Here is an 18,730-nt window from a genome sequence, read left to right on the forward strand (position 1 = left end):
CAGCAAACAATAGACATGAAAATTATGAAAAAGCTACATTACTGTGATACACAAAGTAACTACTTACAATAGAATTCAATGCATTTTATGATTTTATGGAACAGAAACGGAACTCAACTCAATAAAAAAAAACAATAGAATGAAGTTTAAATTTCTAAATAAAATAAATATAAATACTTAAAAATCCTTCTTGCCATCATATTCCTATAACCGAGCACTTAATACACATTTTAATTGTATTTAAATAATATTAATAATTATATCATATATTAATATACACATTTACACACAAAAACAGGATACTTAACAATAGATAGAATATTTAATAAAAAAAAAACATATATATTGCCAATTTTCGTAAATGTATATTAAATTATATTTAAAAAAAATCTTGCCGTCGTGTATTAACTGCCATTTTTTTAATTTTTCATCCTTCATTCATTCCAATAACAACAAATGTAAAATATTCTGTACAATAAAAAAAATAATAAACCGATTGGTATTAACATTAAACATTTAATAATAATATTTAAACAATTATTAATCATGTCACCATCATCATATATATTTTTTCTCTATTTTAGAAAACGCACATGCAGATTTTGTTTGTAATTTATATGCCATAAATGTTTATTATTATTTATTCATTCATCATTATTATTAATTTTCAAGCAAGAATTTAAAAAAAAAGAAAGCAAAATTATGGAAAAACGTACAAAAAAGCAAAGTTAGACAACCAGAAAAATCTTTTAGGGATCGATATATAACAAAAAAGGAGTAGAGTGTTGTGAAAAAAAAAGAAATGTAACAAAATAAAATATTTAAACATACAATTTATATATGAAAAAAATAAATAAATAAAGATTTAAAATATCTAAAATAAAAATTAAATGCTAAAACACAGAAAATACTCTTCCAAAAATCAAATTTTAGTGAAAATTTTTAATGATAAGCAATATAAAGTAAAAAAAAACGGTTTGCTATATAATTGTGTTTGCTAAATAAAAATATTAAAAAAAAAATAATAATAATAAATAATGAATGAAGAAAAAAAGGCTATAAATTATAACAATAATAAACAAAATTTAAATCGTAATTTTTAATAATAATGAAAAAAAAAGTATTTCATCATCTTTCTAAAAGCAAATGAGAAAAAAAAGAATGTATATTATAAAAAAAAAATAATAAAACACCATTCATATCACATTATTAAATCATTAATTAATTATTATATTATATAGATAAAAAAAAATAAATACTTAAAAAATATATTTGCTGTAAAAAACTGTAAACGAGCTAAAAAAATTTGATCATGACAATTTTTTTTTTTTTTTAAAAATAAAATTTTTATATGAAAAAAAATCAAAACTATATTAAAAATAAGTTTTTATATACCTTACCTTACCTTAAATACACAAAACAGATGATACTTAAAAACAGAATTTAATTTATTTGATTTTAATTCAAACAAAAAAAAAAATAATATTAATAAATTAATGATAATGAAACAAGACAAGAGAGATGAGAAAAAAGGGTTTTTAATATACATAACAAAAAAAATATAAATAAATATAAAAACAAAAAATCAACAGGAAGATTAAACATTAAGAATAAAGTTATTCGTTTCATACAAATAAAAAATAAAATAAAAAAATATATAACTTTTTTTGTTTTTAAAAAATATTTAAAGGTGAGTAAAAATACGTTTTTTGACTTTGACTCAACATTTAAATTTTATTATAATTAATAATATATTTTTTTTAACATGAATTTGTTTTTCGTCCTATCTAAAATTAAACTTATCATTAAAATTTTAAATTTATTTTTTTTAAATTATACAAAAAAAAATATTTTAAAATATATATTTTATATTTATAAAAAATAAATTTTACTTTTCTAAAATAATACTAATTTTAAACATTTATCACGTAAATATTTTTGATATATTTTTTGCGGTTTACTAAAAAACTATACTTTATGGAACTTTTTTTATGTTTAAATTATTTTTGTACAAAAATATTAAGTAATTAAACAATTTCATGACATAATACTAACGTAAAGATAAATTTTTCATACATTTTTTATTATGTACTTAACAATAAATTGGCACTTTTTGAATTAAAATTAACTTAAATTTTATATAAAATTAAGTTTTCCACTTTTTTCGTATATTATTAGTATCGCATTTTTCAATATTAACAGTTTTTATCAACTATCTTAAGTATAAAAGTAAAAGATGTCGAAATTTTTTATGAAAAATTGTATAAACTGGCAACATCTAGATTTTACATGTACATTAAATGCGTATCAAATATTACAAAAAACATTTTTTTTTACAAAATTTACGAAATAAAAGGTTTAGTTTCGCTTGATTTTTCCAAATTGCCGGAAACCATGGGATCGGGTCGTCGTCGTTTGAAGAATCCACATTTCCAGAGACACAATGCCATGAGAGCGAGTAACAAGAGTCCCAATAAAATAGCAAGAATATAAATCCAGAAGGGAACTCCTTCGTCTTCGCCAGGAAGATCGGGGTATGCAATTGTTTCAGCCTGAAAATTAAATAAAAAGTAAGAAATTTTGATAAAATTTAATTTTTTTAAAGGATCTTACAGTTGTTCGATCATTGCTAATGTCTTGATGAATTTTGTAAATTTCGGGTATGACAATTTCTGCATGCGATACCACACGAACAGAATCAATTTTGGGATAGTCTGTGGTTAGAGTGGCATTCCAGAGACGCGCTCGCATCCTGATGAAGGCATCTTTTTTTGGTTGAAGGTTGAAAATTACGCATTTGAAGCGAATGCATTTGGCGGTGGATTTTTGGCAGTCCTAAAAAGTAAAAAAAAAATGAAATATGATTTTTATTTATTTTTATTAAACTTAAAAAAATTAAATTAAAAAAAATTACTAAATTATTTATTTAATTAATTTTTTATTTTATTTTTTTTTAATTTAATATTTTTTTAAGTTTAAATTTTTAAAAACCACGTGACCAAATTTTTATAAAATTCACTTGGTTTTTATGAATTTTGTGATCGAGTTTTTCTAAATTTGATCACTTTTATTCGAGCAATATTGGTAAAAAAGAATACAAAAAAAATCACGTGTTTTTCAAATTTTTATCAAGTGAATTTTTAAGCTTGGTCACGTGGTTATCAAAAATTGTATTCTGATATTTTTTAATAAATTAATCGATTTTTTGAATTTTTATCAAAGATTTTCTTTTTTAAAATTTCTCAAATCCTTTTTTTTAAATTTTGTCAAATTTTATTTTTTTAAAACCACGTGACCAAACTTTTATAAAAAGTCACGTGGTTTTTACGAATTTTGTGATCGAGTTTTTCCAAATTTGATCATGTTTATTCGAGCAAGATTAATTAAAGGATTGCAAAAAAATCACGTGGTATTTTAAATTTTTATCAAGTAAATTTTTAAGTTTGGTCACGTGGTTATCAAAAATTTTTACATGATATTTTTTAAAAAAGTAATTGGTTTTTTGAATTTTGATCAAAAACTTTCTTTTTTAAAATTTCTCAAATTATTTTTTAAAATTTTTATCAAATAATTTTTAAAAATTGGTCACGTGGTTTTATTTTTTTTTATTAAAAAAGTCACGTGGTTAAAAAATGCTTACCATCGTAACGACATATTTCGAGTTCCCATTGCTATCTACCAACTTTTCCGCTTTTATGACATCTTCCGTGTATCGTCGCACCCGATTTAACGCACTACTTGAGCTAGTTTCTTCCTTCACATGTACCGAGCTGCTCTTTTCCTGATACCGACTCGACGTCTCCATCAACGTCTTGTTCCGTAATGCTCCCGTGCGTTGTCTCAGAGACTCCGGGATGGGTTCCTCGACAAGTTGACTCATGACTTTTGTGGGTCTCCTTTCGAGTTTCAGCGGATTTACGACGCCATCGCCCACAATGGAGCATGTACCGCCTCCCCCGCCTTCAATAATCGGCAATTCTTCGGGATACAACAAATCCTTGCCCGTTGGCACTTGATGCGGCCAATCGATAAAGACTTCCATGAATGTCGCGCGCCACGGACCATCATTATAAACTTCGTAAATGTGCTCAACGGCGGTTCCAATGTCATTGATGCTTTCCATTTCGTCACGTTCTCGTTTTGCTTCGCTACCGTAGAAGGCTTGTTCGGGCCTAGCTGTTCCCACGATACTGACTTCGGCTTTTTTCACAATTTTCGCTGTGAGGAAGAGATCCGGGCGTGGTTTGATTTGTTTCGATGTCGAATTCACAAAAAGTTGGAAATCCAAATTTGTCGTCGAATCATCGAGGCCACTTGGTTCGAAACGAACGACAACGGAAGCGGTTGTGTCGCGTTTCATGGGGTTCCCGAGCGTGCAAGCGATGCAAGTTTCATTGAAGGAATTACAAACGACGGTACTTTTACTTGTGGCGATGTAAGTAATCGTTTTCGGATGCAAAATGAAAAGTTGGGCTTCGTAAGCGGAATCTTGATCGTTCGTTACTGTCGCTTTCAAGTGGATTTCATTGCGTTTTCCGAGAATCAAGTCATATTCCGAGGGATTTTCAGTTTTTTCCATATCAACTAAGGTCGCTTGAAGCTCCAATTGCGTCTCGCAAATGTCGTTGGAGCCACAATCTTTAGCGAAAGTCGCTACAAAAGTCCTATCCGCTTGAGTTTTATCCAAAATCGGATGGAGACGCGTCAAAGCACTATCAGGCAATGGCGGCTCGACGATTTTATAACTCAAACGGAATTTTATCGGAGTTTGGATATCTCGCGTATTTTCCTTCAAATACACAGTCTCAGTTTGGCAATTTTGACGCCCGTTCGGTAAAATTTTAATCGACTTCCGTATCGAATTGTTTTTACTTTCCAAATATGGCGCGAAAAAAACGCGGGAAAATTTCTTCATGCCATTAAACGTCTCCGCTTCGATGTTATAGATCAATTCCAGTTCCTGCTGACTTTGAACGCGTTCAAAAGAACAACAAGCCGTAAAGGAAAAACACGTCAAATTACTCGACGGATCACTTTGGCATCCAATTTTATCGGGAGCGATATTTTTCAGTTGTGAATCTTCAATTTCCGTTTTGATGTTTGTGATTGGTCGAGCAAGTAACGCCACGACAACGTCAGAATTGAATGCGCCAATCAGCAGATCGGGGTACATGTTGTTGTCGAGATCGACGCCGCCTGATAAGGAACTTCCGAAGGTTTTCAAGGTGGTTGGTGTATTGAGACCTAATGATGCAGCAGTTACAATCTGTGATGGTTCCTTTAAAAGTCCATTTTTGCTACCGAGATAGATGTAAACGACGCCACGTTCTTCGTAGGGAGCACCAATGGCGAGATCTTCGCAGCCATCTTGATTTATGTCGCCTAAATTAGCGAGCGCCAAACCGAAACGCGACTCAAATTTACCGGTTAAGGTCAATGTTGGGTCTTGCGGCAGTGAGAAATCTTTATTTTGATACACGTAAACTGCTCCGCCGTTATTTTTTTCGAAATAAAATGGCGCAGCGACGATTAAATCGGTTTTTCCGTCGCCATTGATGTCGGCGCTGGCGAGTTCGTATCCAAAATTCGCGCCAAATTGCGTGCCATTGATGACTTGAGTCACCAACATCGGATTTGCATTATTATTTTTCGAGAAAATCACGACTTGACCAAAGCCTTCGGAGCGGGGGGCACCTGCTGCGAAAGAATAATAATTTCCGTAGTATTTTCCGCCAGTGACACCCATGCCGAGGTAGCTGTATTTATCGACGGGCGAATTGAGATCCATGTGAGGCGTATAGTATTGAGTTTTGTCGCGCGAAAGGTAGTTTCCGCCAGTTGCCGTGAGAAACATCGTTCCGCGCCATGTATAAGGCCCGGGAGCTCCAACGATCATTGTGCCATCTTCCAACATGGCGCCCGAAGTTCCCGCCTGACAGAATCCATAATCCTCGTGAGCGCTGAAAAACATGAAAATTAAAAAAAAATATTTTTTTTGATAAAATTTTCTTACCGCTCCGTCGGTCGTCCCGTACAAGGTTCAAAATTCTGCTCGAAACCCAAATTATTTTTCAGCAAATAGCACATTCCCTGTCCCCAACGTGATTCGCCGCTCTTTTTGATGTGCCGATGAGCGCATACCAGCACATTCCCTTTGCCCTGAGAACGAACTGTGACGCCCATCCATTGACCATCCTTGATTTCATCGTCGTACGGCGGATCTAAGATCTTCGAAGGGCCTCCTGTGTTTTCGTCAACTATTTTTAAAACAAAAAAATCAAAGATCAGTTTGTCACAAAGGAAAATTATGTCATAACAGTGAGTACAAATTAATTCAAACTCCGTTGTGGTGTCACTTTTATTGTAAATAAGTGAGTGAGCTGATTGTGAAATGAATGTCAATGTTACAGTGAATCAAATATTGCATCAGCATTAGTATTCAGCACGTTTCGCCGTCGTAGATTATCGCAAATCTAACATGATTGCCATTTATCGGTTAGAAGGAATCGAATTTACAATCAGGGTTTGAAAAATTATGTTGCTGAATATGTGCTGGAAATTCGCTGAATAGAAATTTGCTGAATTAGCTAAAAATAAGTGCTTTTGATATGAGAAAAAATATTAGAAAATAAATTTTTGTAGAAAAATTAAAATAATATTTTTGCTGAATTTGAATATAATTTGCTGAATATATTTTTTTTTTATTTTTAAAATTTTTAATAAACTTTTTTTAGGTCATATCTATCTAAAAATTGTTTTATGTAAACTTTTCTTTTAATTCTTGATTCAAATACAGTTCCATAGTCCTGCTGAATATACTAAAAATATGCTGAATTCGTTAAAATACTTTTTCCTACAAAATGACAAATATTCAATGAATTTTAGACCGATGATTAATATTTTCGTTGTTTTTAATGTATCTTCATTGATAATTTCTTATTTAAATTTGATTTTAGAGCAATTCAACTAAAAAATTGAAAAATAATTTTTTACAACAAAAATTTGAAAAAAAATTTGAAAACATCAGTTCACTGATTTTTGAAAAAATATTTTTAAAGAAGGAAATTCTTTATAATATATCATTTTCAATGCAAAAAGCTAAAAAAAAATATGTAAAATCATGCAAATATGCCAAAAAACGGTCATTTTTGATGAAATTTTTAACTTTTTTTTTTATTTTGCCCCATTGGATTTTTGACTTTTGAAATTAGGCATGGGACAAAAAGTTATATAAAGTTAAAAAAAAAATTTGGAGCGGCCTTATCTATCTTAAAATGTCTTACTTAAGCTTTTTCTTTTAATTTCTGATTCAATTAAATTTCAATATTTCTGCTGAATATACTAAAAATATGCTGAATTCGCTGAAAATTTATTCATTTAATAAAAAGGCCGCTTTAAATTTTTTTTTAACTTTATATCCAATGCCCATTTCAAAAGCCATTTCAAAATTTAATGGAGCAAAATAAAAAAAAGTTTAAAATTTTCGTTTTTGATCTATTTTTAAATTTTTTCGAAGAATTTTCAAAAAATTTTTAATTTTTGTTCTGAAAATGATATTTTTACAAGAATTTTCTTCTCTAAAAATATTTTTTCGAAAATTATTGAACCTATGTTTTTAAAGTTTAAATTTTTTTTTATTAAAAATTTTTTAGTTGAAAAAGTCATTAGAACAAAAATTCGAAAAAAATTTGGAGCGGCCTCATTCATAATTTGTTAAAAAAAAAATATAGAAAAAAAAATTCACATAATATTGCTGAATATAAAAAAAGTTCAGCAAAAAAATCTTTTTAAGAATTGCTGAATATGTTTAAAATTTGCTGAACAAGTTAATTATTTATTAATATACTAAACTTGTAAATATATAGATATTAAGAATGTAATTCAGCAAAAAAAATTTTTTTTAAACGTTGCTGAATATATTAGAAATTTGCTGAATTAGCTGAATATCCGTTTTTTTTATCATTTTACAACCCTGTTTTCAAAGAATTCATGAGCAAATAAAGCTCTGCGAATGCAATATTTGATTCTTTGTTTGTTTTTTGCATCATACGACAATTTTTACAATGAAAAGTGAAATGAAACGCATGCAAAAAAGTAAAGTAAGTTAAGCTAAGTCAGCAATATATACATTGATAAAGTAGTTTTATTGTTCTCGTTATCGTGTTTTTTTAGTACAAAGTGACACAATGTTAGAATAATTTCATGTCTGAAAAGTGTTTCAAGTTTTTGACATAAATTTTTACTTAAAACGCTTTTCTCTCCCGCAGTTTTATGTACAAAAAAGTCCTTCCCTTCCCGCATTCCAGCGTGTGTTAGTAATTTTAATAGTAAAACTCATTCATTACATTAACTACATTAGCATTAAAAAGCAAAAACAAGGCAGGCAAACAAGCAATTAGATATCAAATTACGTGCAATGACAGCAAACGTTGACATAAGCGAATCAGGATTAGGAAAAAAAAAAACGTTAAATACACAAATAAATGACAAGATATAAAGCAGCCCATACCGAAACCAATATCATATCGTCCACCTTTGGCATGTCCTATGAGATTGTAAGGAAGGAATATTAACATACGTGGTAAAAAATTGTAAAATTTTCAAATCTAGATCAGTCGATGTTGTTGCGATGAAAGTACTTGGCAATTCATTCAAGCACGAAATTAGACACAAAATGGCACAGTTTCGATGTCGAGTGCAGCGCACGAATAATATTAGTTACATTGTTCTGACATGTATGTGACATTATGGTAAATAATTGTAATAATCTAGATGGATTTGAAATGGGCAGACATGAAATCCATGAAAGCAATAATCGAGTGTCGGGGGACATTGGTTTGTTTCTCATGAGAAACTATCCGCAATGTCCATGTTTGGAAGTGAAGTTTCGCTTAAAAAGTTGCTCGAAACGCGTATTTTGACGTTTTTCTGTGTAAATTTGCATGAAGATTAGATTAAAAAGAAACATTTACATTTTATTAACGATTAATAACTAAATTTTGCCTTTTTTGATGGAGGAACTTGAATTGCTAAAAAAATATTTTTTTTAATACAAAATTATATGTTAATTTGTTCGAGACAAGAATTTCATTGAAGACGAGTTTTGACAAATTTTATAGTGATTTTTACGTCATTTCGACAAATTATTTGTAAGATACTGATTTTGAAGTTTATGGTCTTTATGGATCAAAAAGAGGTAGATTTAACCATTTTAGTGTTAAATTTAACTTTTTTTGATTCAAAAATGAATTTTGTCTTTAAGTTAACTTAATGGATAAACGTGTAATTTTTTTTGTGGCAACTTAAGGATTCTTAAGTCAAGTTTCTTACAAAATTATCAAATATTTTACTAAAATTCGTTTGTTGAATTAAAAATAATTGTTTGAACGAATTTCAGCATAAAATTTGATGAATTATGTAAAAAACTTGACTTAAGAATCCTTACGTTCACAAAAACAAAAAGTTACACGTTTGATCCTTTAAAGAAATTTTATGTTTTCTGATTGAATTAAGTCGAATTTAATTTTAATTCGATCTAATTCAATCAGAAAACATAAAAATTTCAAAAATAATCAATTAATGTAACAAAAATCGTTAATTCTTTAAAAAAATATCGATTAAGTTTGTTCATTTATCAACGAACTTAGCTAAAGTTACAAACATTTCTTGATATTTTTTGAATATTTTTACTTAAAAATATCAAGAAAAGTTTAAATTTTGTTAATTCGTTGATAAATGAGCAAATCTTATTACAAATTCAATTTCAATTTTTACAAAGCAACTTTTGAGATGTTGAGATTTTTTTTTTTGAGAAATTCTTATAGTTTTGGAGCTTTTTGGTTAAAAAAATTACGAAAAAATCTTAAGAAACTGAACCTCTAAATTTTACCTTGAGTTCAAAACTTCAACTTCAACTTAAGTTTTATCTTAACTTAAGTTTAAACTTAAGGATGCTTAAGTCATAAGTCGTTAATAAATAATCGAATTTCACACTAAATTTTTACATTATCTGAAAAATTTATCACCAAAAAACATTTTCGCTTAGAAAATGTGCGAAATTTGATTATTCATTAACAACTTATGACTTAAGAATCCTTAAGTTAAAACTTAAATTAAAGTTTTAACTTAAGTTAAAGCTTAAGTTTTGAACTCAAGTTAAAATTTAGAAGTTCAGTTTCTTAAGATTTTTTCGTAATTTTTTTAACCAAAAAATCTTAAAAAGCTGAACTATCATAATTTCTCCAAAAAAAATCTCAACATCTACAATAATTCACTTTTTTTGGATTTCATGTCTTGTTTATCTTCTCATATGACAAATGTTGACAAATATTGACATAACTAACTTCCTTTCGTCTAAATAAATTTATTTAACGTTATGATAACAAAATCCCTTCGTTAGTGACACATAAATTATTTCCCGCATATTCATTAATTCTGCTGCTGCTTTTTTCTATACTTTCCATACGATCCTTGAAATAGTTTCTATTCTATTTATAAAAAAGTTCCTTATCTATATGTTTGACTCTAAATGTCTAGGAAGTGAAAAATGAATGAATTTCTAATCTAAATTGCATCTATTCTAGATGTAATTAATCATGTAGCCTGAATAAAATGGAAGAGAGAAGAGTTAATTACAATAGAAGCTGAAAAAAATTTCTATCCGCCATTCACCAACTATTCTATAAAAGTTTCCCCTAAAATTTTTTTTTATTCTAATTTTTTCCTTCTTTTTCTACTCCGTTCCTATTTTATTTATTTTTTTTATTGAAATTTTAAATTTTATAGGATACTTACGTCGATATCCATCCGTTATCACCTGCTCGCAATCCCGCCTATTTTGAGTTAAAGGACACTTGAACAAAGCTCCCGATCTATTCGTTCTCGGTTGAAGATTCTCTCCTAAAGGGGCACCAACCAATAACCTGAAACAAAAAAAAATTAAAGTTAATAAAGAAATTAAGTGGCAAAATCTTTATTATTCCATTGTTCATGCAAAGTCAGCTACAGGTGTCTCGAATGATTACTTTACAAGCGCACATATCGACAAATGTGGCGGCATGTTTGACGGAGAAAAAAAAAGTTAAGATATTCCATTTTTGTGCCATATAGGCAAGTATTTTACATGCATATTACATTAAAAAAAAAAACATTAATTTTTTGTAAAATGAATTTAATCGATTCTGGTCACGATTGTATGTGAGCGATCAAGAGGCTTTAAAAATAAATAAAATTAAAGTGTAAACCAGTAGTCATGTTACAATGCATTGTTTTTCTCTCTTCTACTTGGAAATCCATCCAAGCCGATATTATTACCGATTAATAAAGAGAGAGAGAAGAAAGAAAAAAAATAATAATATATTCAATTACTTGTTGCGGTTTTACGACTTGTACATGTGAGAGATAGAGAAAATGCAAATTATCATTAATCTTGCGTTTTTTTTCTTTTCTGATAAACATTAGTTACATGTTTTGTTCGGAGATTGTAGCCCGAGGTTTGTAATTACACTACAAATTTCCATGTCGACATGCAAAGAAAACCTGATTTATTCGAACAAAAAGTGACGAAAGTGCATTTTGTGCACCAAAAATATTTTTTAAAATTCTATTGAATCGTAATTCAACGAAAAATTTAACAGATCTGTTCATAAATCTTTATTACTCATGACTGATAAATTTTTTAAGTATATTTAATCGCATTATATACACGTGGTGATTAATTTTACTTTTCCGATAAATAAATTTAATTTAATTCAAACACATGTTTTGTATCCATCTTATTATAATATTATTCATTTCTGTTTTTAATTTAAAAAAAATTAAATTGTTTTTTTTTTCATATGAATTTTTAAGGAAAGCACTAAAAAGTAGAAAACAAGAAATTTTTTGAAAAATTTTTTTATTAAAGAAATTTTAAAAATATTTTTCGAATATTTAAATATTTTTCGAATTTTAATATTTTTCGAATATTTAAATATTTTTGGAATTTTTACATTTTTCGAATTTTAATTTTTTTTCGAATATTTAAATATTTTTGGAATTTTTACATTTTTTGAATTCCAATATTTTTCGAATATCTAAATTTTTTTCGAATTTTAATATTTTTCGAATTTTTATTTTTTTTTTTCAAATATTTAAATATTTTTGGAAGTTTAATATTTTTTTGAATATTTAAATATTTTTGAAATTTTAATATTTTTCGAATATTCAAATATTTTTCGAATTTTTATTTTTTTCGAATATTTTTGGAATTTTAATATTTTTCGAATATTTAAATATTTTTCGAATTTTAATTTTTTTCGAATATTTAAATATTTTTCGAAATTTAACATTTTTCGCATTCTAATACCTATTTTTCAAAATTTTATTGTTTTTCGAAATTTTAAAATTTTTCGAATATAATTTTAATTATATTGATTTGTCTTGTTCTTAAAAAAAATTAAAAATTTCGAGTATTTGAAAATTCTTTAATAAATTTTTCGAAAATTTGAAAAGTTTTTAAATATATTTTTCGAAAATATTTTTTTTGATTTTTTTTTAAAATTACACTTTTTTTAAAAAATATTATAGTACGAAACGGATACAAAATAAAATAAGTAATGAATGAAATTCAATGAAAAAGCACACAAAAATTTACCAACAATTTTTTTCCATTCGTAAATCTGGTCAAGTGCACAAAAATAAAATATTCGGGTTATTGAACCGTCATAAGTACCAAATAACGAATTATATTTTTTTTATTTTATTTTGAGGCGACGTCATGCCTCTTTCTCTCTAAATAGATAACTTTTTAACAAAAACCAGACCCACAAAAATAAGAGCGCAGAAGACAACCAGCATACACCCAAATTATGATAATATAAATTCACTGCGCTTCGTTTGAAACTCAATATGATTCAATTTCAATACTTTTCATTGTTTAATTAGAATGACGCGTGTCTGGTATTTCGAAACATGTAAAAAACGCATCAGCTGAAATCAACTTGACTTCTAACGTTATTTCATCACAAAACGTTCGCATAAACATAGAAATTTGCTCTTTTCATGGCGTTTGGTGTGAAGTACTTGATGTTTATAATTTAAAAAAAAATGTTTATTTTTTCGGGAGTTTTGTAAGTAGTTTGTGCGCTAATGTCTGCCACTGCCTAAGCATCGTCGTCGTCGTCGCGTAAACTAGGTTAATTTTTTAATGGCATGTGAGATCATAAACGTTTATGAGCTAATGTTTTGCGATGAAATACTAACGAAGTAATAGAAAAAATTACTAAAAATATGATCTCATAGTGGAAATGAATTAACAAAAAGCACGCATATTCGAAGATCAAACAAGTATCGAGAAGAGAGTTTAACAAAAAAATTAGCTTTAGCAGGAAAAATGTCTGTCCGTGGTCATTTTTTAATGAAAATCTATAAAAATTCGAATGACCTTTACTTAACCTTGAAACAGAAAAGTAAATTTTGTATTAAATATTAAAATTAATGTCAATTGAATTAAACGAAATTGCACAGATGTTCTAAGTCCCTCATTTTGAACCAAATTATAAACATTAATTTGCTGCAATTTTCATTTTTCCCATTATTTTGTTAAGAGACACAAATCCCTAATAAATTATTCAAGAAAAAATAATATAAAAATAATTTTTGAAGGGATTTAATGTAATTTTGAGCAGATTTTGTATCATTAGGCCAATCTGTTGTTAATTTCTGATTGCTCTGATAATTCATAAATTGCACATAATTGCATCTCTTTAGGTTTTAAAAGTCGATCGATGGATGTTTGAAACTTGGTATAAATTTCAAAGTAGCAACTGATTTTTTCTCAAACTAAGAACAACTTTCATCATGGATTCTCTAAAGAGCTTTGGACTCATCAACTTGTTAAAAATTAAAATTCAAAACTTTTGGAACAATGCAAAGTTATTCATCAAGGCAGAAAAAGAACTAGAAAACCCAAAACGGATCTACGAAAAGTCACTAGTGAAATTCTTGCAATTCGGAACTTGGCTATATGGCTATCGGATCTTCGATCGTGATTTCAAAATGACCTTGAACTTGAAACTCACAATATTCGATGCCTATTCTTACACCATCTTGAATGGCATCAATGTATGGATGGTTCGGAACGAAGGTGCCTTTACATTTTGCTTCTGTACCGTTACCTGGATGCTTGGTTTCACGTCGATCGCGTTCTTTTGCGTTTATCTGAAGAAACATCTGACAATATGTGACTTGCTGCAAGACATCTACAACTTTGGTGATAGCTTGGATCAGGAAACCGAGCCTGAGGAAGTGAAAGTTTACCTGAAGTATGGAAATATGTGCAAGAAGTTTTTCGTTTTCTGTACAACTGTTTTTTATATGGGTGCATTTGGAGTCATTTCGTATCCCATGTTCTATTACATGTTATTTGGTGAATTGGTTCTACCTTACGGATTTTTCTTACCTTTCATCAGCACTACTGAATTTCCTGGATACCTTTTCCAATACCTGTATCAAGTGTATCAGACCCATTTGGCAGTTACTTCGACCGTTACTACGACAATTTTATCGTATTTCATGCTACAAAGTGGCGCCTTTTTCCAATTCGACTATTTGGTTATCAAATTACGAAAGTTGAGTGCAGCCCTTGAGGCGAATCCCAATCGTGAAGGACACGAAACTGAATTACGAGAAATGGTAAAGTTGCATCACAACCTTCATTATTATCTTACAAAGCTGGATTCGTGCTTCAATGATTTGTTACTCGTAAATATCGGATGCTACACAATTTTGATTGTGATAACGTTGTTCGTGTTGGTCAACCATTTTTGGTTTGTCGGTTGCTATGTCTTTGTGGTAATTTCAACTTTGATTTTTGTGCCATGTGCCATCGGAACTCTCACTGAGCTGAGAAACGACAGGTTGGTGCAGGAGATTTATAACGTTTCATGGTATTTGATGACTCCAAAGGATCGCAAAACGTTGCAGCTGCTTTTGTTGGGAGCTCAAGCGACAGCAATGCCAACTTGCGGCGGATTTTTGTCATTGAATGTTGATACCTTTCGCAAAACCTATACAAAAATTTATACATTTTTGATGTTCTTGATTGACACGCAGAAGAAATGAACTAAATGCACCCACGAAAGTCTAAGAAAAAGAGAAATTGAATAACTCACGCCTTCACAAATGCACATCAAGTAGAAGAAATAAACAAAGTTCATACACTTTAGAAAGCTGCAAGCAAAAATTTTCATCTTAATTCAGATTTGAATTAGCAAAACGCGATTTGCAAATTTTTAGACATAACCTAAAAAAATTAAAATAAGAATGAATAAGATCTAGATCGACTAAGATCCTATAGGTTTGAGAATCATATTTCAATGAAGGTTTAAATAACATAAAATAACTGGAAGAGACACCTTTTGAAATCGAAAAGATGCAGTTCTAAAATCTAATGCTTAAAGCTTACTTTTTTCTCCAAATGAGAAGAAATTGAATATTTTCTCTATTAAGTAGATGAGTCCTAATAAAGTGACTAACACATCACCCGATTTCAACATTTTATCGAAAAATAAATGGCATGAGATTTTTTGATGGTTCTGTGTTAGTTTAGCCTAAAGTAGTCCAAAAAACCTGAGTTTAAAATTCTAGAACGAACTTCAGTGTTTTTTAGTGCATTTCGGTATATCGAAGTACTTCTATGACATACCCAATCTCACTAAAAATGAATAGAAACACTGGAGTTCGTTTTAGAATTTAAAATTATCAACATTCAAAAAATTTTGCACTATTTATTTTTTGATGAAATGCTGAAATCGGGAGATGTGCACTTAATTTTTCAGACTTTTGACTAAAGATAAAATTAAAGAAAAAAAAATTAAGTTAAAGGTTTTTAAAATTTGTACCAAATTTTTGAAAAAATCATTTTTTTTTAATCTTTTAAAAAATTTGGTGAGTTAAGTCAGTTAATTTGACTTAAGTCTAATTTTTACTCAAGCTTAAGTCATAAGTTAAATTTTTTTGACTTAAGCTTGAGTAAAATCAATAAATTTGGATTTAAGTCATATTAATTGACTTTTGAATTAATAAGTTTTGCACCTTATTTCATAATTGAATTAGCAAAAAGCGATTTTCAAATTTTTCAATAAATTAAATAAAATGCGCTCAAATCTCTAAAACATAACAATTCATAAAATAAAGTACAAAGTAAAGTAAAAAGTGAGTAAAACAGTTGGTGGCATTTCTCTCATATGTACATATTTTTCTTTTTACAATACATTACACTAAAATGAAGCATTGAATTCAATATTCAAATACGTTCGAACACAATGAGATTTTTTTTTTAGAAAATCCTCTCGAACTCACAACTACTAAAAATCTACCTGAGAACTTATACATTAATTTATGCAAGAAACCTGTAGCAGCAAAGCACTTAATAATTATGGGTATCATGTGCATATGAAAGAAACGACGAAATATTTTTTTAGTTTTTGTTAAACTGCACACTGAGCCACTCACACAAAGGTAACACATGCAAATATGCGTAAAACGAACAAAAAACTCGAACGTGTGAAATGGACGAAGAGATAATAAAAAATGATAGGTTTTCGAGATAATAAATAAGACAACACACGTAGACCGGTTCTTACCGTAAGATTTTTCAGATATTTTTTGTCGTCGCTGTTTCCGAAGCTTTGTCCTTGTTCAACAAAATTTTTGAAGTCTTCTTTGTTTCTACTCGATTCTAAGGATTTCTTTATTTGTTCTCTCGTCGTTGTTTTTTTTTCATGTATGTTTATTCAGTTGTTAGATTCTGTCAGTTTAGCCACAAAACGTACATATTTGAACAAATATTTTGCATTCCATCTCACTCGTTTTTATTGTTATGAATTTACTACCACGCTCGTTTTGTGTGTTTTTTTTGTGAGTGCTGCAAATCATTTTTGCATTCCAACTTTTTTTTCTCGCCTAATGGAAATAATTGTAATGATTGAGCAAATATTATACGGCACGTTGTAAAAAAGGCAAATAGTATAAAAAGAAGAGCGGAAATAATGACCATATAGGTATAATAAATTTTTGTTTGCGTAGCTTTCATGTGTCATTTCAATTTCCTCTGTTGTCTTTTTTTTTTGCTTTTCTTTCAATAACTCAATAAATATTACAAAAAAATTCAATCTAGCAGCGAAAAAATGGAACATGAATAAAATATGGGACAGCGATATATGCCAAGGAAAACTTGTCATGCTCGACAGTGAGGCGCCAATATTTTTCCCGCAGTATACAGCATCATAGCGTTGTTTTTTTGCTGCTACTACATGACAGCGAAGAAAAGTTTTCCAGTTGTTTCCGCTGGCGATGATTGTTGAGTTGTAGTAGTAGTAGACAACAAAAAAAAATTAAGAGATGCAATATTGTTGTCGTTGTCTTGTCTCGCACAGCAGTTTTTACTGCCTGAGATGATTGAAGACAATTTTTGGCGTGATGTATGTTTTTATGTTCAAAAAGGGGGGATTTAAAGAAAGACATAATAAATGTTAGTTTTTATGACACAAATTTTTTGTTGGTTCATGTTCGAGGTTTCGGCAATTATTATTGTATCTCGTTATAATAATATTAATGACATGTCCCATGATTTATGTCACCCTCATGTGTGACAACCTTCATCAATAGATAGAGAGAGAAAGAATAACGATGACGATGTAATAATAATAGTTCAAAGTCAAAGATCAAACACCAGCATAATTAAAGAGGTGTCGCTTGCTGGAAACAAAAAAAAAGTCGACTCTCGCTTGTTTAATGAGTTGCGGTTAAAAAAATGTGTTTTCGTAGTTTAAAAAGTGATAAATGATCAAAGCAAAATTTTTACAACAATTCATTTTCTTAAAATCTGGAAATTTTTATCTTTTTAATGTTATTGTAGTTGTTGGTGGTCTATCTTTCGATGATTTGGTCAAGCATACTATTCATGTTTATCACATATTCACTGGAATTTTATTTACATGTTTAGATGAATTCGTCTTTGTGAAGACATTACATTCATTCTTTTTATTCAACTTTGAGTTAAACGTCATCAATAGTTTTTTTTTCATTTCGCAAATTGAAAAAATTTTGCAATTTTCTTTTTCCTCGAAAGTTCCGGAAATTATAGGCAATTCTTCCATGTAGGTATCATCTCCTTTGTTTGAATTTCCATCATTAATTTCAATTAGGTTATCTTCCAGAATATTTTTCTGTCTTTTTGTTGCGATTTCTCAGCTGCATTTTAATAGGTGAACACCTAGGCTCATTTTAATAAATTCGTTGGACAAAATGTTTAGCTTTGTTTTTGAATTTAGAATGGAGTTAATAACTTATTAAAAGTGCTTAAATTTATTTTTTAAACTAAATTTTCATCAGCAGAAAAAAATTAACTATATTCCTTTCAACGCCTTCTTTTTAATTGCACTTTTCACGTATTTTAGAGGATTTTGCTTGAATTCATTTATATTATCACAGTTAGTTCCGTACAGACTTGACATTTCATTGAATATTTTGATACCTTTGTACCACACTGATCCTTGTTTATTCTGGTCTACAAATCTGTATATTGTAATCCAAATTATATTTATTTAACCTTGAATTAGAAAAAAATTAATGTTAAAATTATTGTCATTAGTGAAAAACGGACTTACAGAAAATGTGATTTTTAAGTCTTTTGATTTCAAAGTTTTTTGGCTCTGTGTGATCTTTTCATATATGTTTTGCATATGTT

At 28.8% G+C, this 18,730-nt stretch overlaps 1 protein-coding gene across 2 annotated transcripts in view; it reads right to left on the reverse strand.

The window, feature by feature from the left end:
* Positions 1 to 2,111: 2,111 nt before the first annotated feature.
* The window catches only part of LOC134834548 (integrin alpha-PS1), a 29,269-nt gene continuing 12,650 nt past the window's right edge, over positions 2,112 to 18,730 (reverse strand). For both annotated transcript variants that reach the window (XM_063849267.1, XM_063849268.1), the window contains exons 3-7: positions 10,795 to 10,922; positions 6,014 to 6,257; positions 3,641 to 5,960; positions 2,614 to 2,835; positions 2,112 to 2,552 (exon numbers count right to left, since the gene is read on the reverse strand). In XM_063849267.1, the coding sequence (XP_063705337.1) occupies positions 2,343 to 2,552; positions 2,614 to 2,835; positions 3,641 to 5,960; positions 6,014 to 6,257; positions 10,795 to 10,922 (3,124 nt within the window). In that variant the 3' untranslated portion in view covers positions 2,112 to 2,342. The remainder of the gene's footprint in view (positions 2,553 to 2,613; positions 2,836 to 3,640; positions 5,961 to 6,013; positions 6,258 to 10,794; positions 10,923 to 18,730) is intronic.

Source organism: Culicoides brevitarsis, chromosome 3 (genome assembly GCF_036172545.1).
Source record: "Culicoides brevitarsis isolate CSIRO-B50_1 chromosome 3, AGI_CSIRO_Cbre_v1, whole genome shotgun sequence".
Taxonomy (NCBI): Eukaryota; Metazoa; Arthropoda; class Insecta; order Diptera; family Ceratopogonidae; genus Culicoides; species Culicoides brevitarsis.